The sequence below is a fragment of the Pyxicephalus adspersus genome, chromosome 2 (assembly GCF_032062135.1).
Source record: "Pyxicephalus adspersus chromosome 2, UCB_Pads_2.0, whole genome shotgun sequence".
NCBI classification, from domain to species: Eukaryota; Metazoa; Chordata; class Amphibia; order Anura; family Pyxicephalidae; genus Pyxicephalus; species Pyxicephalus adspersus.
In genome coordinates, this window is record NC_092859.1 from 33,787,966 (window position 1) to 33,812,639 (window position 24,674).

The 24,674-nt window shown below is 35.4% G+C and overlaps 1 protein-coding gene across 5 annotated transcripts in view; it reads left to right on the top strand.

The window, feature by feature from the left end:
* The window catches only part of CALD1 (caldesmon 1), a 96,409-nt gene extending 72,003 nt beyond the window's left edge, over window positions 1-24,406 (top strand). For 4 of the 5 annotated variants that reach the window (XR_011919360.1, XR_011919358.1, XR_011919359.1 and 1 more), the window contains 13 exons: window positions 1,682-1,810; window positions 3,775-4,906; window positions 6,782-6,853; window positions 8,884-9,029; window positions 9,999-10,254; window positions 10,666-10,806; window positions 14,367-14,410; window positions 16,085-16,157; window positions 17,451-17,588; window positions 18,492-18,587; window positions 19,347-19,466; window positions 20,273-20,353; window positions 22,325-24,406. Coding sequence is in view for 1 of the 5 variants with exons in the window: in XM_072400362.1 (XP_072256463.1) it covers window positions 1,682-1,810; window positions 3,775-4,906; window positions 6,782-6,853; window positions 8,884-9,029; window positions 9,999-10,254; window positions 10,666-10,806; window positions 14,367-14,410; window positions 16,085-16,157; window positions 17,451-17,588; window positions 18,492-18,587; window positions 20,273-20,353; window positions 22,325-22,330 (2,314 nt within the window). In the remaining 4 variants the exon portion in view is untranslated. The remainder of the gene's footprint in view (window positions 1-1,681; window positions 1,811-3,774; window positions 4,907-6,781; window positions 6,854-8,883; window positions 9,030-9,998; window positions 10,255-10,665; window positions 10,807-14,366; window positions 14,411-16,084; window positions 16,158-17,450; window positions 17,589-18,491; window positions 18,588-19,346; window positions 19,467-20,272; window positions 20,354-22,324) is intronic. The other variant, XM_072400362.1, reaches the window with a different exon arrangement.
* The last annotated feature ends 268 nt before the right edge of the window (window positions 24,407-24,674 follow it).

Genomic DNA, 24,674 nt, shown 5'->3' on the forward strand with positions numbered 1-24,674 from the left:
ACAATGTAGTACTACAATTATATATATATATATATATATATATATATATATATATATATATATATATATATACACTATAGCACAAATCTCCCAGCTTTTTAGGACACTTTTAAGCACTATTTACACATGTAAAAGACCACCCCTGCCACACCCTTGGCTATGTGCATATAAAACTAATATGCAAAAAAATGATTAGTTACATCCATACATTCTTTTTTCCACCAAAACTTATCTCGTACGCTGACAATCAACAAATACTTATATTTGCCATTTGAATGAAAAATTCAGTGTAGAGTAGCATGTTTGAAAGTTAAAAGCAATTTTTTTTGCCTTTTGTAAAGTGTAAGGAATAATTTCCTATCTGCTTTCTTTTCACTTCCTGTCTTGCAGTCATAACAGGAAGTGAGAGGAAATCTACTTTATGTAAAAATGGATAAATGAAGAGTGAAAAATTCAAACCAGGGGACAGACAACATTACGGGGGTTCTAACTCTTTACCATTTTATAATAAGCTTCGAAAATATGCTGTCTTTAGATATGCTTTAAGTCTAAATCCTACCAACAAAAAGGATTTGGTTCCAAAGGAGTCAGCATCTGTTTTTATAGTTGCTTTGTTTTTTTAAAGAAGTTCCCTTTATTGACTGATCAAAAGTAATAATCTGCAAAAGGTTTTTTTTTTTAAAAAAAAGTTTGGGTAATGTATAGTGAACAAGGTAAGCATTTATTTTCCCAAAATACTGTAGATTCTCTCCCTATGCTTTCTTGCTGCAAAGACTCTTACAGATGACCTCCCTTTACATACATATTTAATAGAGTAGATTAGGTATCTTAAGTGAGTAAAATTCCTTCCATCAAGAAACTCTATCCTTTCCAGTGAAGGATGCCTGACATGAGAAACAGGAGGGATGGATTACAGGTTTGTTTTATAGAGTCTGTAGATTACAGTCTGTAAAACTGCTGTTTTATTTTTACTATTTATGTACAATTGCATTCAATGAAAATGTTCTTAATGATAATTGCTATGTTAATTATTTTTAGTTATGCATTACATTCTATTGACTCACTTGTTTTTACACATACAAAAGGGCTGATACCTTTTGTATGTGTACCTTTGCTAATATAGATGGCAAGTTTTAACATAGACAAACCTAGACAAGACAAGGTGAAAATAAGATGAAAACATAAGTGGAGAATAAAATTGAATGTCAAAACGTTCTAGAAATATGGGTACTGGAAATATGCAGTATATAAAATTATATGCAAAATCTGACTTTTACTGTATAATCAAGCATGGACTCCTCCAAGCCCCTGCTAAAGTGTTCCAGCCAAATTTGTTTGTTTTTTGACACAATGGGGAAGAGTGAAAAGTTAGATTTTTATTGTTATCATTTATGCTGTTGAGGAGATCTCTTCATTTTATAAATTGCCATTAGGAGGGGAAGTGAGGATGAAAACTCCCCAGATGTTGACACATAGGAACAAAAACTGGAAAACGTGAGTTTCGGCTAAAGTTAGACATTAAATATAGATTTCTATAATAATAGATTATATAATAGATAATATTAATAGATTGTATAATAGATTGTATAATTCTGTGAGATATTTGTTTAGGTATCCAAATTAAATATTTTCGCAAGAAAATTATCACTTGGTAAACCATCTGTACCATCTTTAACTACAGAGTTACCTATGAAAGAAATGATGATGATGAAGAAGAAGCTGCCAGAGAGAGGCGCCGGCGAGCCCGCCAAGAAAGGCAACGGCTGCAAAGAGACGACGGAGATGGGAATGAGGTGAACTCACAGAATAGGTGAATACAATTTTTACTTTTTTTGGTAAAAGGAGGAGATTATTAGTTTTGTAACAGTTCATTTGTAGACGATTTTCAAATTTAAAAGCTATGAAAATATAAAGAAACACCTCTTAGTCTAGTTATTATCAAGTGAATGTTAAATATTGCTAACGTAAATCATTTTTATACGATGACACATATTCTTCTGCAAACCAGAATTAGGATAAGGATGAGAACAAGTAGACCACCAACTGTCGGCTTTATTTTATCATGTTTCAGGAATTAAAAAACAGAAATGTTTACGTAAGCTCATAAAGGACAATCAGTGTAAAGATGATCATTAGTCAAATTTCAGTGAGCAGAATGAAAGAGAGGTAATATTTTAATTTAATGCTGGATTAAATGGGAAACTATTATACCTTTGTTGGGTTCTTCAGCTGTCTGTGACCACATTATAGAGCAGCATTTTTGGGTTTCCCCAAAGGTTGCAAAGGGTTCCTTGAGAAATTGGTCACTCTCAGTTCAGTATAACTGATAGCAATGATCATTTTGGCTTTCTGTAAGGGTGACATTCTTCCCACTGGCCAGTAATATAAGAAGTATTCTTCCTATTGACCATCACGCTAATATACTGTGAGTTGTGGATATAGTAAATATAGCAGGGGTTCCTTGAAGACCTGAAAGTTATTTCAAGGGGTGTTGCTGTTGTCTGTAGAATCTCTTGTTAAAAGGACAGCAAGTGCAAATCTTTATCAGAGCTTTAAATAGCAGTATGAACTGGACACAGCTTTTCTCTTCGTCTATGGTTTGGACTCAGTATTTTAAAATCCAAGTTTTAGCGCCAGGCGCCAAACATTTGCAGGCTAAAGAAGAGCAATGCCAGCCTCTATGCTTCTCTTGGAAGAGCGTCCCTTTAAAAGAATGCAGCCTACAGTGAATGATTTCACTCTTATATTTTTCAACTCCAATTTGTTTTAGGAAAGAAAAAAAATCATGGGAAAATGGTAACACAAATAGTGAACTGTCTACGGAATGCCTAAACTGTCTGTAGGAGACTAAAAAGCCGGAGTATTTCCAGTTGCCATTAGGAATGTAAATATGGCAGTTTGAAAGGGAAGTTACAGTGGCTGTAAACTAATGTCAGACATTGCTTGCATCATATGGTTACACAAGAAGGAATTCCTTTACAAAGTATTACTTTTGTGTTTAAGTACCTAAACTAACACTATGGAAACGTAATGGTATTAGTAGAATCCCTTTATTGCAGTGTGTGTCACTGCTGGGAAAATGTATCTTCTTTACAAGGTCAGAACAGGGGGTGTGGGGAAGTACTTCCAACAGAAATACCTGTTCTGATCACAACTTTTCAAGTGGCAGTTTTTGTCATATTTCCTGTTGTGCCTTTTGGTGGTAAAAAGAATAGGGGTAAAGAAAAATCTCTCCAGCCAGAAACAAACCAAACCTATAAAGTGTTTTACCCATTTCAAACCAACAGGAAGTTAAGGCCTTTGATAGTTGTTGGAATAGGCGTCCTCATTAATTACATTTGTGCTTTCTTATCACAGACCGATGAAAACTTTTATAATTGTTATGTATTACATAATTACAGACAATTTGGCAAATCTGTAATGCTGTGGATGGCAATCGAGGTGTGGAGTGAGAGGCACGGCCATTGTCATATCACAGGAGCAGTGGAGAGTGATAGAATATGGGTGTATTGGTAGGGCAGACATGAATCAAGCATTATTTCATAATTTAGGATAACAATGTGTGGATGGTTGAGCCCTGCCCCTAACTTCCTATTGCCCAAGGTCAAGGCTTGGTGAGAAATCTGGCACTGGAGCTGCAGGCAGTGATTCAGTACTGACTAAAGTTCTCTCCTTTATCCATCCCAGAGGTATTTCTGGGATATTAAAGTAATTATTTTTCTATTCAGACTTTTTAAACCTGAATATTAAAAAAAAAATACATTTTTTTTACAGCATTACTGTGGAAGAGAGCAGAACCAAGACAATAACAAGCACAGACCTTTCAACAGATGATGAGGCTGCATTGTTGGAGAGGTTGGCCAGGCGAGAGGAGAGACGCCAAAAACGTCTAAAAGAGGCTATGGAACGTCAGAAAGAATATGATCCAACCATATCCATAACGACCAATGAAAGTTTCTCGATTTCCAAAAGCACCAGAAACGGAGAAAATGAAGTACCAGAAAATAATACTTCTCCAAAAGAAAATGATTCAGAGCTTCATCAAGTGGAACACAAAGTGGAATACAAAGTGGAATACAAAGTGGAAGAGACTGAAACAATAGAGGACCCCGTTAAGAAGAATGATAGTAGAGAAGAGGAGGAAGAAGTAGAAACAGAGCAAGTTGAGGTCAAGGAGGAAGTTCAGAAGGAGACGCCTGAGGAACCTCTTGTAGGGGAGAATCAGGTAGAAATGACTTTCCAAATAAAAAATGTGGAGGTATCCAAAGGTGAGATGTATGGGGAAGTTAGAATAGAGGCAGTAGTGTCCAGAGAAGATGAGGAAAGGGAGAAAATTGAGGCAGAGAAGAAGGCTTCTGAAGAAAGGGAAAAGAAGGAGGAAGAAGCTAAAAGGGAGGCAGAGGAAAGGGAAAGAGCTGAAGCAGAAGAGAGGGAAAGAATAGAAAATGCTAGGAGGGAAGCTGAAGAGCGGGAAAGAAAGGAAGCAGAGGAGAGGAAAAGGATTGAGGAAGAGGCAAGACTTGAGGCTGAGAGAAAGGAAGCTGAGGAGAAGGAAAGGATAGAGACAGAACGAAGGGAAAAAGAGAGAGCCGAGGCAGAAGAAAGAGAACATCAGAAGAGGTTGGAAAAAGAAAGGAAGGCAGCTGAGAAAGCAGAGGAAGATAGAAAGAAAGCAGAACAAAAAAGGGCTGAGGAGGAAAGAAAAAAAAAAGAGGCAGAGGAAAAAAGAAAAGCAGAGGAGAAAAAGGCAGCAGAGGAAAAGAAAAAAGCAGAAGAGAAAAAGGCAGCTGAAGAGAAAGCTAGGTTAGAGGCCAAAAAGAAGGAGGAGGAGAAAAGACCAGACAACAAGCAGGTAAAAGACAAGAAGGTGGAGGTAAAGATCCAGCCGGCCTTCCTTAAGAAGCAGGTACCTTTCTTTCACCTACCAGCACTTTTTGCACCGGTTTTGTGGAAAATGGAATGCCAGCCAGAGTTTTGTGCCTTGCTTGCACCTAGTTTGAGATCCTTTCAAATTTACTTTAACTCTATTGAAACTTTTTTTTTACTGCTTACAGTTTTCACTTTTCTATTGCATGAACATTTTTCCAAATTTTCCTTGAAGGTTAAGTTTGCATGTTCAAGGCATAATAGGTTAGTTCTTTTGAATCACACATTTTTGAGTGTCACGCCTTCCATCTCATTTGCAACCAGCATTTGTGTGTAAATCACAAGCTTCCACACCGCAAAGATTCCCTGGAGTGGGCCATGACAAACATAAAGATTCTTTTTTGAATTGATAAAGGTAAAAGGCATTATTAAATTAACTTAAAGTACCCAAGGAGTTTAAAATAACAATAAGAAAATATTTAGAGAAGACTTACAAATGGTAAACAAGTAGGAGAAAGTATGATTTGATTTATTGCTTTTTTACAGTGTTTGTAGATTTTTTTGGTATTAATTTTCTTTGGGATAATGTAAGACAATCAAAAGTATGAAATATTTTAAAATTATTTTAATATAGTTACCAACAACACCAACAATGGTTAACATATGTTCCAAATAAAAGAAAATATTTTGGGATAATTTATAAAAATACATTTAAAGACACAAAAAAAGTATAAGAAAAAGATAAAAAAAATACAAAAAGAGACAGTCAAAACCAAAGTATGCCTAAGGCTGGATTTACATATATATGGCCATGATAGTTGTGTTCCTGCTGGAAAAATTCAGCTTGACTGTTATAATCAAGAAAGGAATCATTGGGAAATCCTAAATTTGTGTCACACAAATAAGAATGAAATAATGTCTTACTGAGGAGTGTTTGATTGGACCTGCTTACTTGTTCCAGTAACAACTGACTAAAAAGGGAATTACTTCCTCTAACTTTCTGTTGAGTCCCCAGGATGGAAATAATAGGGGAAATTCCCCTAATGTGAGTGACAAAAAATTAAAAGAAATGTTTTGGGTATAGATACACCTAAACATATATGCCCTTTAACAACAATTAACCACTAAATCTGCACATTATGTACTTTGGAAACCATTAGTTAATGTTTTTTGAAATACTATCTAAGGCTTGTTTTGTAGCTTAGACTGTGTAAGTCTAATGTAAATATTTACAGTAGTAGGTTCCCGTTTTTAAACTATATCTAAAGCTGAATCTTGGATAGGGAGTGGAAGGGGTAGAACCACTGCCAAGTAATTATTGCTGTCCCCATTTTGAAGTTTTACACTATATTCGTCTTGGTAACTGTTGTTGCTGTGACTAAAAATATACAAAAATTGAAATTAGAATACAAATAGAGGAAAAATATTTCAACTGGGACACTTGTTCTGATGACAACTGTCCAAGAGGTAATAGTCTTCATTTAAGATTCTACTTCCTGCGTCTACAAGGAAGGTCACAAATGAAAAATGTTGTGTCTACAAGACAGGAAGTAAAGAAAACTCCTTTGACGGGGGCAAAAAAAAAAATTATAGGGTTTTAACCATCCTATTCCCTATTCAAAACTAGAAGCTTTGGCTTTAGATATTGTAAAAATTCCGGAAATCATCCTTTATTCAGTTGGCAGTTGCAGAGATCTTGCTCTTCCATTTCCAGTCCCGCTTTACATCCAGTTCTAAACAAAAGTAAAACTGGTACCATCCTAAAAAAAAAAACAACGGGAATGCACCATTAGGCATGTTGCCATTTTTTCAAGCACTTGTGCCTGCAGAGACAAACCTGCATGGTGTGATAGCCACTGCACGAGCACCAAGAAATTGTTTTCAAGAGTTACATTTCAACTTTAAATATGGAAAGGGAGAAGATAAAGAAAATAAGTTTGAAGCTAAAAAGGACGAGAAAGTGCGAGCAGGCTTCAAAAAAGAAGAGGTAGGATTTTACTTCTGCTGTGGAATGAATTTAACAAAGAATAAATATTCTAAATACCATACAAGACAGCTGAAAAAATTATGTGTAAATATTGTTCATATAATTTAGAATATTTTAGATTAGGGTTGAGGCATTAGATGGTCAGGGGTTTTTAATGTCCCAGGTTGGGGTGATTTCCAAAAAGAAAAAAAATTGTGGTAGAAAAATGTCAAATGTTCAAACTTTAATTTTTAATCATGACTATTTCTTCCTTTGTTGGTGATAACTTAAACTACCAATTAATATAAAGCAGTCACTCAAAAACAGACATATAAAGATTAAAAAAAAAATCATTCTGCTTCAAAAAACAAAAAAAATGTTTGAGTTAGACTTTTCTGTTCTCTCTTAGAACTTGATTTTTTAAAGCTCTCCAAGGCCGGGGAGCATACACTTTCATTGGTGAAGCTGGGTGATCCAGCAAACCTGGAATGGATTTCCTACGTTATTTGCTATTGGTTAGCAAATGTTTTCAGTCCTGGATTAGATCCATTCCAGGTTTGCTGGGTTACCCAGCTTCACTGAAGAAAGTGTACTCTCTCCAGTCTTGAAGAGATTTAATAAATCAGGCTTTTGGTGTAGTTTACTATAAAAGACTGTTCTCTTAGATGGAATAGCTACACTTCTGATTTTTAACTTCAGTAACCCAATAACAAATGAATCCTTCTAATTATCTGACACTAATCTCTTAACTTGTAAATACTAAATTATCTCATCTGAGCTCCAACCAAATCTTCTGCATTACATTTTTTATTAGAAACACAGAAAATGGTGCAAATTGTGTCTGTGTTATGGTATTAGTCCAAAATGTGTGATCAGTAGCACAAGAGTAGACAAACAAAATGTCCACTAATTGTTTCAATATTTAAAAAGATAAGAAATCTCTTTTGTTGGATACAAAGTATTACTCAATGCTTACAAAGTAAATATAGTACAATCAGAGAGGCTCTTGGCATGGTGCAAAACCATTGTTTAGTCAATACTCATAAACACACAACTCGTTTCAGAAAAACTTTTGCTTCATCACCCCTGTGAAATCATCTATTAATGATATTCATCATACTATGGTGTCTATTCATCGTACCAACTACAAAAATTAACACTAATCCTAACATCCAGCATAGGTTTGATTGTATATATTTGATATATACAATAATATAATATAAATAAACTGCACAAGTAGTTATTAGCCTGCCCACTTTGTGCCCTATTTACCCAGATAATAGCCAATGTATACAATAGATACCATGCTCACTTCATGCTAGCCCTGTGTAACATAGCACACTCCCTTTACTTAAAGGTTCCTCACTGTGATTACATAATAGTAGAAAGTGAAAGCACATTTCAGCATATAATCATTACCACAGATTGATCACTTTGTATTTTTTACACTTCTCAGTACACAAGAACATGTCTACCTAATACCTGGCAAGCACTTTATAGTAAAGTATGTTTGTACATCTCTAGTTACCTTTCAAGTACATTCACCCAATTCATACAGACCAAATAAATAAGCATTTCAATTCATAAATAATATTATACCTCTAAGGGCTATATTTACAAAACAGGGAATCTGACATTCCCTCGTGGGAAACTTCCAGGTCCATGTGTTTCCATGGCAGTAATTGATTCCCACAAAGGAATGTTTGAGGGAGTGTCATATGCTGTTTTATAAATAGAGCTTTAGGTGTGAATCTAACCCTAAAAAGTTATCCACAAAAGTAATAACCTAATTTCTAAAGTGGACCTTAACGTATTTAACTATAGCTACCTTATAGAATGAATCTAAGGCTAAAATGTTTCTTCAAGTTTTGGAGGGAGTGAAGATAGTTCAGACCCCTGGTGAGTTTTTATTGCGTTCTGCATTCTCACAAGAAGAAATTGCCCTCTATATTTGCCCTAGTGGTCAATGTCATGGGAACAGAAAGCAAGGTAAGAAGGTAAAAGCCACAACAAATGTTCTTATTTTTTTTTGTTTACATTCCTCTTTTTAGGTTAAAGAGGAGAAAGGCAGAGGTGGGAAGGAAGAGTTAAAAGCCAACTGGGAACGAAAGAAAGGATTTCCTGAAAGCAAAGCCCAGAATGGTGAAAGTTTACATGATGTTACACCACAGAAGCTGAAACATTTGGACAAATTTGGGTAATAAACTTTTTCCGTCAGCAGTCACCCTTCTTCCTAAAAATATTAACCTTTCTTCCTGAATGTTTCATATTAAAGGGTAAGGAGCATGTTTACCTAAAAAATAGCTTTTGTTATTTAAAGAAGAACTGATTCAAAAACTGTTGGCAGGAAATGTATGTGTATATATGTATGTATTTGTGTGTGTATGTATGTATGTATATATATATAGAGAGAGAGAGACTATATTATATTATATGTATATTATATGTAGACTTATACTACAAAGGAAACACCTATTTTAATGTTCCTTTCTTTAAGATTCTCTGTAGAGATTTAGTTCAAAAATAACTGATTTATTCTCTTTTTGGATTGTTGCATATGCATTGGATTTGGGATCATCAAAGCTAGTTACCTCCAGCTGTATTTAGATATCTCTGCAATTAAACCCGAATTCCACAGCTGCTGGTTGACACGTCAGATTTGTAAATGTGAAATGGTTGGAGTAAACTTGTCATCTTTGACCCGAGAGTGGCTTGGGAAAAAAGCAGGCTCTGGCTATTTTGGCCTCTGTTGTTGAGTTCACACAGTATTTTCAGCAAGTTTCTTATGAGCAAGTTTCAAGAGCCTTCTTATTCTCATGCTTGGAAATTCCTGAATTGCATTCCAGTTTATATTTTAGTTTCCTAGCAGTGCTTTTATCATCCACTTATCACTTATTTTACTTGTCTTTATGGATTACAAACAAATGTTAAATATGAAATCTAATCAGTTAAATGACATAAGCTATTTATGACAGTTATAAGACATATAGTTAAATGTTGGTACCTTTGCTTCAATGACCTATAGTAATAATGTGAGTATAGCTAACTCAGTGGTATTAGGTAACTCTTGCAAATTTGATGATTTTCAGGTAGGAGTAAAAGAAGTTTGTATACTTACTATATGTGGTATTTACTAACTGAATGCATTTTTATAATTTCTTTCAAGTGGGGCAAAAGGACAGCCAAGTGGTGATGAAGCTGACTCTGGAACAAAGGTGGAAGCGGGTAAGAAATTGGAGGACCTGCGCCGACGTAGAGGTGAACAGGAAACTGGGGAGTTTGAGAAGTTAAAGCAGAAACAGCAGGAATCAGCAGCAGAATTGGAGGAGCTGAAGAAAAGACGTGAGGAAAGGAAAAAACTCATGGAAGAGGAGGAACAGAGAAAGAAACAAGAAGAGGCAGAGAGAAAAGCCAGAGAAGAGGTGGGGAAATAATCCTTATCAACATAATTTTTCAATTTATTAGAATTTTCTGGAAATACATCCGGACAATTACTAACTCTTACATGACTATCACTTAACACCTTGTCACTAACTGAAAAAACTGCTTTTAAAACTAAATTCCTCCCTCCATGCATGTCAAAAGCCCTTTCTAACTGTGATAGCCCCACTCTTATTTGAAAATTAATATAGTAGCCATGGTAAAAGCAAAGGAGTATACTGGTAAATGTAACCTAAATGACAGCTCAGAATTTGCTGGGGTTGTGATATCACATTCAAAATCAGCAGTAGTCTTAGAGCTTTGGACGTGTATAAAAGCCTTGCTTTTGTAAACCTCCAAAGCTCTAAGGCTACGTAGAATCTAAATTAAAATGTATTTTTTTGTATCTTTAGGAAGAAAAAAAGAGACAGAAGGAGGAAAGAGAGCGAAGAAGAGCAGAAGCTGCAGAGAAACGTCAACAACAGGAAAATGAGGGTGTATCAGAAGAAAAGAAACCGTTTAAATGTTTTACCCCAAAAGCTTCATCTCTTAAGGTATGAGCACAAAGTAAATACGTGTGTGTGTTACTTTTTTTTGGCTCCAATATCCTTAACTGGTTTGGCTTTTCTTTAATGATCAAAAACCAATAAGCTCAGTTCCCAATCAGATAGAGTTTAGTGTAAAAAATATTCTCTAGTTTCAATATTTAAAACTAATCGTTGTCAAATTGTAAGAAACAAATACAGTATTAAAAAACAATAATATAAATAAAAAAAGAAAAAGAAAATGAGTTGTAAGTTAAAACTTTCGGCAGGTTCTGGTGCAAATTAAAAACCTTCACAGCAGGGACAAAGGATGTAAAGACCTGACACAATCACTAACCACTCCTTATTTTATTCAAGATACACTTTATCCAACACATACTGATGGTCTGGGCATCTAACCATGGAAAGGGCAAAAGAATTTATTGCACCAAAAATATCCACTAACTTAATAGAATGAAGCTGTCAACTATATGAGAATAGCAAAACTTGTGTTATAGTAAAAACACATCCATTTTTAAGATGCCTTGAACAAGTAACAAAAAAGCATGAAGGAGCTTAGCAATGAGAAGTTTATCTGAGTCTTTTAAGTGGGATATAGTCAAACATATAAATGGTCCATATAGTAAACTTAGTAAAAAGTTATTTACTTTATGGTGAGTGGAAATGATAAGGGGAGCTCTCAGTGTTTGGAAGAAATTAGGTTATGCCCTTAGGTAATGCTTATTGACAGTAAAAGCTGTCAAAATGCAAAAATAAATCAAAATGAATAGTCTCCCCCAAGGGATATAAGGAAGGCCTGTTGGAGCAATTTGTTGGACCATGCTTAATTATGCCTTCCTCTGGATCAAACACAGTTTGAGTGTGCTGGGAACTGTCTTTTTGTTAACATTTTTTTAAACCTATATAATTGATTTTGTTGGCTCCAAATTTAATTATATTAATGGTAATAATAATAATAATAACAATAAAAGGCTAACATGTTGCTTCTTTTTCCTTGCAATCAGAGGTTCTTTGTTATTTTATATAGTGTATGTCATATTTTCTTTCTGATTTGTTTGAAATGTAAAGTGTAGACAGAAAAAGAAAAAACTATATATATATTATATATATATATATATATATATATATATATATATATATATATAGTTACATTATAATTGGAGAAATTATTTTATGTATCCAGTATTAAAAAACCTTAATAGATAATAGTTCTGTATTTCCTAAAAAAGTTTTATAAAATGTTTTTGACTTCACTTAGAGGCAATCTGTGCATTTATTTTACTTTATTTTCCTTATTTATCTTCTTTTTTTTATATTTTTTCAAGTTATATGTGAACATTTGCTAAAATCATCAATTTATTTAAAAGGGCTGGATGCTAAGGCAGGTCCTAGAATGGTGCTTCCCAATAGACATTTTAAATACACTCTACATACATTTACATACATTTTTGGTATTTTCGGCACAGTGAAATAAAGATTAAACCTCTGTATGGTTTTTATTGCTGTTTGTGTAGCCAGCAAGGTAGAAATTAGCCCACAAGACAAGAAGTAGGTCACGAAAAGCAAAAAAAATAATTCGTAAGCAAAATAAAATTAGGACCTGAATCTATAACTGAATTCTACTTTAGGAAGAGTAAAAAGAGGGAAGGGCCAATCTTGGGGTTATCTGGCTATTTGTTGTCCCATTACAGTGATCTTTAAACAACCTGTGTGGTCACCAGAACAGGAAGTAAAAAGAATTCTTCCCAACAGAAACCACAATGAAAACTAGAGAGATTTTATAACTTTTCCCAATCTAAACAAACCCCAAAAAATGAGTTTTGGCTTGAGTTGGTGCTGTGGACAAATCAGCAAAGATTTATACATGTTCTGATTTTAAGGTTCATATTTGAGCTTTTGAATTCCTATTCAGTAAATCAAAGTGCAGTGCACACATTGCAGTAGCCCACAGTAAGAATTGAACTGGTTTGGTTTATATATCGTCATTTCTCTTTAAACGTTTTGTTGAATAAGTCTTTTTATGGTGGTTTGAATTTGTTTTTCTCTGTGCATGGAGTCATAGTTCATCTTGGAATGCAGTTGTTACTTCTTATGGTAATTATTCATTATTCCAAAATACACAAGTGGTATAAGTGATATTTGTGAAAGATATTCCAACTTCTGTAAAAGAGCCACAAATAATATTTCACAAGCTGGTTTAGGGAAAAGACGTTTTATTACTTTTCTGGACAAATATCTAAAAGTTTGATAATCTTATTAGGATGTTGGATATTTAACTGGGATCTTGAGTCAGAATAAATAGTCTAGTATTACCTTAAATCTTGAACTGCTGTACAAGTTTCTCTGCTGTGCTTAGTTACTTATTCTGATTTACCTGCACACCGGGAGCATCTAACGGGAAGCGGTCTATTCCGCTTGGTACATTGGACAGTGTTGTCAGTGTCACATGCTACAGGCACTGGGAACTGGAAGGATGTTTAGGATAGCCAGCAGGCAGAGAGATCACAGGAAGAAGCTCAAATTGTTCCCATGCCTCTAACATGGGAAACCTCCTGGCTTTGTAGTTGGGCAAAACATTTTGCTTGCTAAACCTTTACACTGTTGTATGTAACTGGTGTATTTCTGGCATATGTCCAAATTACCAAATGACTGGTTTGGGCCTGGTGGATGTGTTAGGTAAAAATCACACTGTAAAATACACATAATTACCTTTGCATGAGTAAATATCACTTGTGTATTTAGGTTAAAATGCATATCTATAGTAAATGATTTAACACAGTCTTGTAGATAATAAAGCAGTCAATGTTGTCATTCCATTGGTGCCTTTTGCTGTCCATAATTTTGCCAATTTTGTTCCTTTCCATCAGCTTTTAACCACAATTCCAAAAGAAAAATGTATAGAAATTGATCAAAGTCTTTTTAATATGCATTTAGTTGTATAAATATTTTTTACTGATATAGTCAATCATTTATTTCCTGGAAACCAGAATCCAGTAGTGGTTGAAAGCTTATTAAAGAATTTAAAATTGGTTATTGCATGACCAGCTTTTTTTACAATCAGATGCATGCTAAGCTGTGTTCATATATGAGAGTTTATAGAAGGTACTCCAAATATGTCCCCCTACAAAAAGGACCTCTTGGCAGACAGTCTTAGTTATTGGAAATACGTTGGAAGTAAATTCCTAGAAACTAAGCAAACACCCACAAGGTCAATTGACCACCAAGAATACAAAATTTAAATTTGGGCAATAAATTGCCAGGTTTAACAAAATCTTTTAAAAAACCAACTTAATTATGATTAAAACTAGGTTTCTATTTCATATGATCAGGGAAAATCGGATCCCATCTTTTTGTGGTAAATCAAACCATAATTGTATTACTTTAATTGCATTTTGATTAAAAAAACAAGGAAAATTTTAGTTTAATCAACTTGCCTATGCTTGGTGAGCTTTAGGATTGCTCTTGTGTCCATTCATTGTAGCAGGTATTTTATCCTACTAAAATAACCGAGTACTAATAGATATCAAATTTATAAAGGGTTATAATATTCCATGTTTTCTTATTCCCAGATTGAGGAGCGAGCGGAGTTCTTGAACAGGTCAAGTCAGAAAAGGTAAGCGATGATAACTTTCCAAAATTTTTTTACAATTAATGGTATTTTCTATTTTCCAGAAATCACAAATTTAAGTTTTTTATCCTCCCTACTAAAACATTTTTAGGTTTTGAAACTGCCTTTGCTTTAAATAGGAACAGAACTCTGAAAGCTCTGCTTAAAAAAGGCACAAAGAGGGCAAAGGCTAGTTGCCAGTTTAAACTTTGGTCCTCCTGCAGCTTATGTTTTCCCCATTACCACAACTTGTTATGTACTCTGTATGTCTTTGGTATAGAGGTGGCTTGGTGGAAGCAGGGTTTTGCCTCCAGCAAGGGGAACACTGACAGCAGACCAGTAATATCACAAAATTGCACTCCAAATCTGATGGAACTAGTCCCTATTTAATGTGCAGCGCTGTGTAATATGTTGGCGCTATATAAATCCTGTTTATTATTATTAATATTAATAGTAATAATAATAATAATAATATAGTTAGCAGTGCCTTAGATCTAATTCAGCAGATATCGGGGAGGATGCAGTCACAGTGCTTAGGCTTCCTCAAACTCTAGACAGTGCTCTGTTCTTTTTCAGGAGGGAGAATCCCTGTATCAAAGCAATTCTTAACATAATATGCTAAATTCCAGTTTAAGTAATTTAAGATTATTTGGATTTAACAGATTTTGTTTTATTTATTCAAAGTCTTCTTCTTGTATAGTAGAATTCAGTTTAGGATGATTGTCTGCAATCTCTACCTTAATTGTTCTTCAGTTTCCACCAATTTCCTCCATTCCCATCTCTTAACAGAGTCCATTCTGTTCTCAGGAAAGCACTTATTAAAAAGTCACAAGTCCCATAGAACGAAAGCTTTGTTCCTTGATTAAAGCAGTGCATGCACTTCCCAGACCCTCAGATAACAATCTGTAATTTCTAATCAGCAATGCTTGTAGTCAGAGGAAGTAAAAGACCAATGTTGCTGATTTTCATGCTTAGCATTAGTCATTATTTTCCTGGAAATACAGTTTACAGTCTTTGCTTATCTGCAGTTATTCTACAAAATCAACACCAGAGGGCAGGCTTTCCAAAGAACACCTGAACTACAATTTTTGGCTTTTAGACTCCACAACAGATGTTTCATCACAGATATGTTACAAACCCAGCAGATACATATTAAAAATTGTTGGCTAATTTTATATGTAGTGTTCTTCAGCATCATATGAATTTAATTAGGTTACGCAACAGTTCTGGCTTAGCTAAAGTTTTTTTCCTTTAGTTTAGTTTAGCATAAGTTTTTTTTAAAGGGATGCCCTGACACTTCTTTCTCCTTGTGTATCCCCCATAAGAATAGTAGGTATAAAAGTCTCATGAGATTTTGCATATGTATAGATGACAGCAGCCAGTTAGATCTTCTTGTGCTCTTTCATGGGATTTAGTAGAACTTCACTGTGGGACCAACTTGTGAAAAAGATGATGATGGACTAGATATTAGATAAGGGGCCTTATTTATTAAAGCTCTCCAAGGCAGGTTCCTATTCTGGAGACACAACATGAAATAGGAGGATATCTCTCATCTTCAACTTTAGAAAGTTTAATGGGATTTTTTTGTGTCTGTTTTTGAACTGATATAAAAATTTTAATAATTATAAGTTTATTTTGTTATTTTTTTTAATCAAATTTCTTTCAAAATGTATTTTGCAGTGTTAAATCTCCACAACCTGCCGTGGTGTCTAAGATTGACAGCCGACTTGAGCAATACACTAGTGCAATTGGAGTAAGTATGGTATAATCTATTGTATTTAAGGTTTGGTTCACAAAAAAGTGGAGGAACTCCATGGGCTCAGCCAGCTCCTGGCTTCATGTGATAGACCAATGGCAGATCTCCCTGCCATAAATTGTGACCTTTTCCTGCCCACTCTGAAATTGTTCCAGCTCCCTTATTACTCTTCATTATATAACATAAACAAGCCCTGTATACAATGGGAACTCCTCATATTGGGCACCAATAGAGTCCTTGAGAGATTCCTTCAAATCCTTCTTCAGGCTCCTGTTCCTTGCTTCTTTCATTAGGAGGGAATAATAAAATAAGTCCAAACTATCACTTTTCATCCTGCAGCAGGTGGCACTCTCGTCTGCTGTCGAATGCTATTTGAATTTGGACAGGCATGTTCTTTCTTTATTTAAAATTCTTGACTGCTGTTCCTAATAATTCTACCTGGTATCAGATATAAATTTGTATAACAGATTGCTGTGACCAGCATCAAAGTAAGGGGATTTTTGTTAACCAGTCACATGTATAGAAGAAAGCCTGTGACAGTAAAGAATAAAATAAATATTTGATTTTATTACTTGTCGTTAGTCATGCTTTTAAGCTGTACAACAACCTATGCTGCAATTTAATTGGCGGCTTGGATTTTGGAAATGATAATTACTTATTGCCTAATAGCTGCCCATTGCTAAAGGGAACAGTGACACCAAGAGGCTGATTTACCTAAAGCAGAACTAAACTGACACTAATGCATGCAATATGTTGCTGTTGAAAGATAAACGATAATGCAAGAATAGATATTTTAATTATCAAAATTGTATCTTCTTGTAAGATATACTTAAATGAGCCTAATTCATTTCTTGAAAAATAACTTTGCAAAGAATATCCAATCACATTCAAGAAAATATTTGTATTTTTTGTATTTTTACTTGTACATGATGTCTTGGAAGAACATAATTTACTTTGCTCTGTACAGTCAACATCTCTTTAATAATTTAAACTCCTGGAGTCTATGGCAGGCCTTAACCAAAACATTTAAAAATAAAATTGACCTTAGAAAACAATATAGACCCTCCCTAAAGCAGAGAAAATATAGGAAATCTGATTTTACTGTGATAATACCACTCTAATTGTAGGCAGGGAAATTAAGATTAAACCTTTTTATGAGTAGCTTTTTAACATTGAGCTGAAAAATAGTAATATTTTATTAGTCCAACTGTATATAAAAAAAATTCAGATATTGGAATAGAAAAGCCAGCTGAACTATCTGTAATAGTTTACTATTCATTTATTTTCCAGAACAACAAAAGTGCCAAACCTGCCAAAGCTGCTCCAGCAGACCTGCCACTGCCAACCGAAGGCGTGCGTAATATCAAGAATATGTGGGAGAAAGGCAACGTCTTCTCATCCCCAGGGGGTGTAACGTCACCAAACAAGGTATGCACAATGTATTTTATGCATTTTAGAGGAAAACTGTATTTGGGTCAGTTTTATTTTTTTTCTTACCTATCTACAAGATCTTCCATTCTTGGGGGAATGCCTTTGTCTGTTTCAGCCTGACTTGTACCCCTGTGCACAAATGCAGCTCCATTAGAACATTGATGAGATCAGTGAGGAGGAACTTGAGTGTCCTGCACACAGCTCTAACACTGAACATGTTTGGTGTTGGAATGATGATTGTAAGCCGGGTCTCCTGGTCCAACATCACTTCCTGACCCTTTACAATATATCTTGGCTAAATGGCTGCAGGTACCCACAGACACGTCCCCAAGTTTTGGAAAAAGCCTTTCCAGAGGAGAGATGACTTTTACATACCTTAAAGCAGAACTAAACCCTGTTATATTTTCCAGTCCTTGTTCCATTGTGGGCGCAGCCACCTTCTTCTCTTCTTTATTGTCATCTTCAGACACCTCAAATTGCCAAACTGGCATGACATAATTCCCGCACAGGTGTACAGGTTTCATTTAATCCTGGCAACTGCAAAGGAAGCCAGGATGCTCCAGGTATCCCAGCTACCAAAGTTTACAGCTGAAGCAATTAATCAGGCAGATAAGAATTCTTACTGCAGAAGGGACATTGCCTGCCCCTTTCTGCAATAAAGCCCTGCCTGATCACAAACTTTTAAAGTGAAACTCGGAAGTTTGGTTGGGTGGAAAACTCCAAATCAATGTATGCCTATAATTTTAGAGTTTAACCATTTTAATATACAACCAAGTTTAACCAAGCTCATATACAACATAGAAAGTTATATGTTTGTTCATACATAAATGTGTTAGGCATGATATTTATTAACTCCCTAAAATTAGTTTAACAAATATTTTGATTCCTTTATGGTTTTAGGAAACCGCAGGAATAAAAGTGGGTGTTTCCAGTCGTATTAGTGAATGGCTAACTAAAACTCCAGAGACCAACAAGACGCCTTCATCAAAGCCTGCAGTAAGTTGAAGATCACTTGTCCCTTTTCAATGAACCATTAAAGTAATGTCCTTGTATGCCATTTTTTTTTTAAGACACACAATTGTGTAGGATACATGTACGCTAACATGAGTGCTTCTTTATACCTGAGCTTGGGGACAAAGTTAACCATCCATTGGCCCCCTCTTAGTACTGAAAGACTGCATGTCTTCTTTAAGAATGATACCAAAAGGTGACTAACTTACCTTATCCCTCTCTTCACTGGCAGCTAGTGCTTTTCACAGCTGTCCAACATTCCTCCGATGTAGGCGGGCCCTTGTTGTCCTCATGTACAATGCAGGACTGCTGGTCCTACATTGGATGTGATGACGTTGAGATTTTTAGAGCTGCAACTGGTCAGGCAGCAAAATAGAAGTGTCATGCAGGATGAGGGAAGCCTATGGGAGTGCGCAAAGGGATATTTATTTCACCTCATTCCATTCCCTCTACACAAAATGGTAACCTTACAGTGCTGAGGGGTAACCATCTAGTCTAAGGTTAACTTGTCTCCAGCCTAAAGTTTAGCTTTCATTAGGTTTTAATGTTGTGTTATATCTATGAAAACTGCGGAAGGAAAACCAGAGACCATAGCAAAATAGAAGCTGAACACAAACTTAGATTGGCTGCTGTTATATACTACTTTCTTCCCATCCTGCAGTATTTATATATCAGTATTTTTTTATTTTCCACTTTCATGTCTGTATTTTAACTCCTTTTATCTTTTTTCTTGCTCTCGATTAGCTGATTTTCTTTCCTTACTCGTCTGTCCATCAACCTACTGAATGGATCTCATCTCTGATGTCTTCTCTCCTTCCTCCTTCTTTCCTTTTTGGATTATGATCTTTTCATTGTGGTGATAAGGTAATATTGTTAGTAAAACTGCAAAGATTCTTATATTAAGTTGCTGGATAACATTCAAATCCACTAACCTATGCACTGTATTTTGTATGTGAACGTGCACACGTTATGGCTGCCAGTTCAGTTTGAATAAAATGCCAGTGCACCACAATGACCACGAATGGACATGTACTTTTTTTTATTACAACGCATGGTGGTGGTGTTTGCGACACACAGATGTGAAGCCTGTCCTAATGATTTATAAAACAATACCAGTATTATTGCCTTTCTGGTATTCTCACACAATTTCCCCACACAGCAGAAATTAGTCGGATATCAGAAGCTAATACACTGCTTTATTGCAGTACACAAGACTGGCACTGGTTTTCTCTCCCTGGATGCTGGTAGGGAAATGTTTAGGCAGCTTATAGGGGGAGAAGAGTATTAGGAGGACTTTAGCAATGTGATGATGCTCATCTCTAGTCCAACGAACAAGGAGATGAAACCAGAAGGGGATGCTACCTGCAGACCAGGAGATATACTATTTAGAACTGTTGTCTTAATGCAATGTCAAAGCAAATGATAGTTGGTACCTCTCTGCAATGCATGCATTTCCCAGAATTGAAATTATGCTTTTTGTGTACCAAACACAAATGCGACTTCATGAACCTGCAGCATTCAAGTGCTGCTAGTAAACTGGTTCATGATTATCTTGTAATGGATGAATTAGAACATTCTTGCTGTGCCATGTATAATATATGATAAACACGATCATATTCAAATGACAATTTCTGTATATTGTTCATTTAAAATTGTGTGTTCTGTTTCAGGATTTAAGACCTGGAGACGTATCTGGTAAAAGGAACCTCTGGGAGAGACAGCAAACAGACAAGGCTTCTACACCATCTAAGGTGAGCTGAGCACTTCTTTTCTGTGTAAATAGTTTAAAGAGAACCAGTCATCAATGAGCGTGTTCATTTCAGAAATTTTTTAAGCCGGCTGGGAAGAAATCATAGGTGGGTGGCAGCCCCCTGTATTGTGACCCAACTCTTTAGTAGCCACCCAAAAACAGCCGGGTGGTTATTAAAAAGTGCTGGGTGGTGCACCCAGCTAAAAGGGGCTGGGGAGAACACTGGAGTATCTGTAAAACTGGAGTATCTAAAGCCTTGCACAGACATTTGGTGGATAAACCACACTGTTCTGTTCTTTGGAGAGGGGAGGGGGAGGACATAAACGAGAGGAACCCCACTGAGTTTACCTCCATAGGAGTGAACAGCATTTTATGTCAGACCATTTGTTTTGGGAGACTAATATAAGAAGTGTGTATGTAACTTTATTCTACAGTTTTAGGTTGTCATAATCGAGTTGTATAAATTTGTTTTCAGGAAGCCATGTGTGTTGTGTTGTATAGTTGTATTCTCTCCCTGTCCCCTGAGGAAGGGATGTCACTTCAGTTACAAGTTTTAGAGTCCCCATTAAGGCAGACCTATCTTTTCCTAGCTCAGGGCGCATAACTGAACCTCTATTTGGGTTGTTGTTGTTATACGGTCAAACAGAATATTATGAAGGCTTACTCTTTTAATGTTTTTTATTAGCATTCAATTCAGAGTATAGTGGTTGAGGAGCACCTTACACATTTAACATTATATTAATAATGATACAAAATCTAGTTAAAGCCCAAATGAAGTTGGAGAAATTCATCTTCAGTTATAACCTGACAATGTACTAACAGCCCCCATTTTCATAAGCCAACCTCCTTTTTCTGGTACAACAGTTTTGCAGGGTTTCTAAATTTCTGTGCAATTAAATATGCACTGAGGACACAACAAAAAGCAGCATTTTCTCTCATCGGTATTCTAAAGCATTTCAAAGTGAAAATCAGATAAAGAGGTAAAACAATATTGATACTTCCAACTGAGATTTTAATGAAAGTTTCACCTTCAGTAGATATTAACTTTTTGGTTGTACACTGGTTAGCTAAACCACACAAAGACTTTTTAACATCTTGTTGTCTACATTTCTCAGTTACTCCAAAGCTATGTACATACCTCAGGTGATTTTGCTTAAAACGGTCGTGCTCGTCTCAGGTGATAATCTGACAGGTGTACAGCAGACCCTCAGCAGCACAGAGAATTGATGAACAACCACTATTCACTGTTTATAAAAGGGAGGACAGCAGGGTGACGCTCGCTCGTCCTTCCCTTTCTGTAGTGTTGTGTGTACAGGGCTTGTTCATTCTTCTGTCACTGGAAACTATTACTATTTCCAGTGACAATCATCTGACTTCCATTGGACATCTGTATGAGGCTTAAGTACTACAGAACTACTCATTTCATGCTAAAGAAAATAAGGGAGGTGTTTTGCAGTCTTATCTTAGGATGGCAAAACTACTTCTTCATATATCTGGAAAGTGAGTTTTGTCATCTTAGCAGGGGAAGTGCTTTATTGGTAGAATCTCTAGGTTAAGATAAAATTAAAAAATTATTGCCACTACATCTGGCAAGCTAGATCCCTTTTTGTCTATGGTTCAAATACTTATTTAAGCTTCTTGGTGGCTTGTGTTACTTGTAGCTCCACCTGCTGGTAAACCTTGTTCTTTCATCCTTTTGTGTGTGTTGCCTCTTTTTACAGATAGTTTGATAGCAAACCCTCAGTCCACAGAAAACTTACATGCAATTTGATGTGAACCCCTTCATTGCTGACATGGTGGCAAAACAGTCCCCATCGATAGACAGGGACTATTCTGTATTACTACATTTAGACTCTTTAAAAAGTTTGGGATAAAACTTTAGTTTTTTTTTCTATAGAGAAAATCCTTTAGATAAAAGTAAGAAAACTTTTACACCTCTTTCTCATTTGAATTTGTTCTCTTTTCTGCACAGGAATAAGATTTGAAAAGAATCCAAAGGAAGCCTTCCAAAGCAACCAGACCAACTCAGATAAAGTGCTAAACTGTCCTTTTTTTATATTTATGTTTACTTACCAAAAACGTGTTTCTCATTATGCTGAGTACAACCATGTATATTAGCACTGTATTTAATTCCCATTCTCCTTCAAACTGCTAAACATTCAGGAGATTACAGTACTGCCTTTGCACAACATCTTAAAGGAATTGTCCATTTGGCTGCAGATTTCCAGAACCTACAGCTTGATACCATTGGACATTGTCCATGGTACAGTTAGCAGAGAACCCTTCTTCTGTTTTGTGATTGACTCAGCCAACAGATGTCAAATGTGCAGTCATAAAATAGGAAACTGAACCATTGGAACATGAGATACCCTTACCAGTTTCCAGATCCATCTTAGCCAAATCCATTACAAATCAGTGACTAGGTGGAGAATTCTTTTAAGAGAAGCATCTGTGAATCAAATATTCTACTGATAAGTATTGCTTTCTTCTACCACAACGTGATGAATAATCTAGTAAGGCAGTTCCCATGAGACTATGCACCAACAGATGTATGCTGCACTTTAGAGTAGAACACAGTTTATTAGTTTATGTTAACAACCATTGTCTGGTAAGATAATACTGGTTAGCTCAAATTATTATTTTTATTTTTAAAACTACTTTAAATATCAATCCTTTCACTTTGTTACAGGTAAAGCCATTTTTTGGTCCGTATTAGTCAACTTTTTGGTACTTTTATGGTTGACCGTTTTAGTGTTATAGTCCAACAACTGCAGTTTTAAACACAAATAGCTTTAAACCTTACAGCACTATTAAACGTAAAAGGCTTTTTATATGTGCTAGATTATACAGTATTTAGAGAATTTTTTTCTTTTTTACATAATAGCTGTTATCACTGCTTTTGTTAATTCACTTTAGTTTAGGATAATTTTGTCATTCACCAAAAAAAAAAAAAATGTAAGCCCAAGTTATTGATCTAAAGAATGGTATGAAAATTATTTTCAAAGCATGATTTGAAGTTTCAGTTCCAATTAGTTTATACATTACAGGTGCATCAAAACAAAAAGCATGCTGTCTTCTTTAAAAAAAAAGGCACTGTCTAAGTCCTGTCCCTTCCCAGCATGCTCCAGAAAAGAACCCTTGCCATTTGTGCAAACATTGGTTTCTCTACAAATGTCCACCATGCTTCCGACGAGTCAGACCTATAGCCCCTAATCAGTAAAACTTCTGCTCTCTGCCAATTGGAGAGTTTTATAGGAGGCGGTGATCAGACAGGTAAGAAAAGTTATTGTAGAAGGGGCATCTCCTGTCCCTCTCTGCAATAACCACCAGCCTGAATGGCTCATGTTAAAAGTGGGATTTTAGTTCCACTGTAAGATAAATGAACTGTAGGACTTTGATGTACCTGGAATGTATTTAGTTGATTTATACTAAAACTTAAGCTGAGCTTTCATGATGTTAAATTAGTATAATAAATAAACGCAAAATCCACAATGACAGTACTTAACTTATACACAGACATTTTATTTTTTTTTTAAATGACAAAATACAACATCCTGCCAATAGAATTTCAATATTCTGGTAAATATATATGTATTTTTTTATTTTAGTCTTTTTTGGTCCATTCCAAAGATATTGACAGGCAGGTTTCATTGTATATGTATATAGTAAACCCTGGCACCATCGCTGCATAAAACATACAAATTTTGACTCTACAGTGTGGGTTTATACGCCAGGTGGTGTTTTATTGGGTAATATGCTGTACTTCTTATGCCATTGTATTTGTTACATCGTAATATACAAAAAGAAAAAAAATGGATTCACACTGTTTTGATATTCTGAAGATTAATATCACTGCTTTGCTCATAATTGTACTCATTAATAATTCAGACGTTTACTTACAAGATGCAAATGCACTCGGTTACATGTGGGATGTCAGCTCGCACAGCTGCCTTGTATCGTCCGAAAGCTGTCATCTGTGATCATTTCAGCCACATAAAAAATTTGTTTCAACAATGTATTATGAAACTGCAACCACAATAAACTGATACTTTTATTTGATGTCTCTGTTTCTTGGATATGGTGGTGAAGGACTCGGTGAGGACTATGGTGAAGAAAATATTCATCAGTAGATTTGTAAAAAATCACTAAAGAATACATTTATTTAAAAATTAAAATTATCAGAACATCTCAAATTCAGCAGATAACATTTACTTGTATTGCTAGGTAACCTTATAACCATTAAATACCTTCAGATCTCTCTCTTTATTACACTGAAATTCTTGTAAATGCAATGTGGTGCCCTTCACCAGCAAACCTGGAAC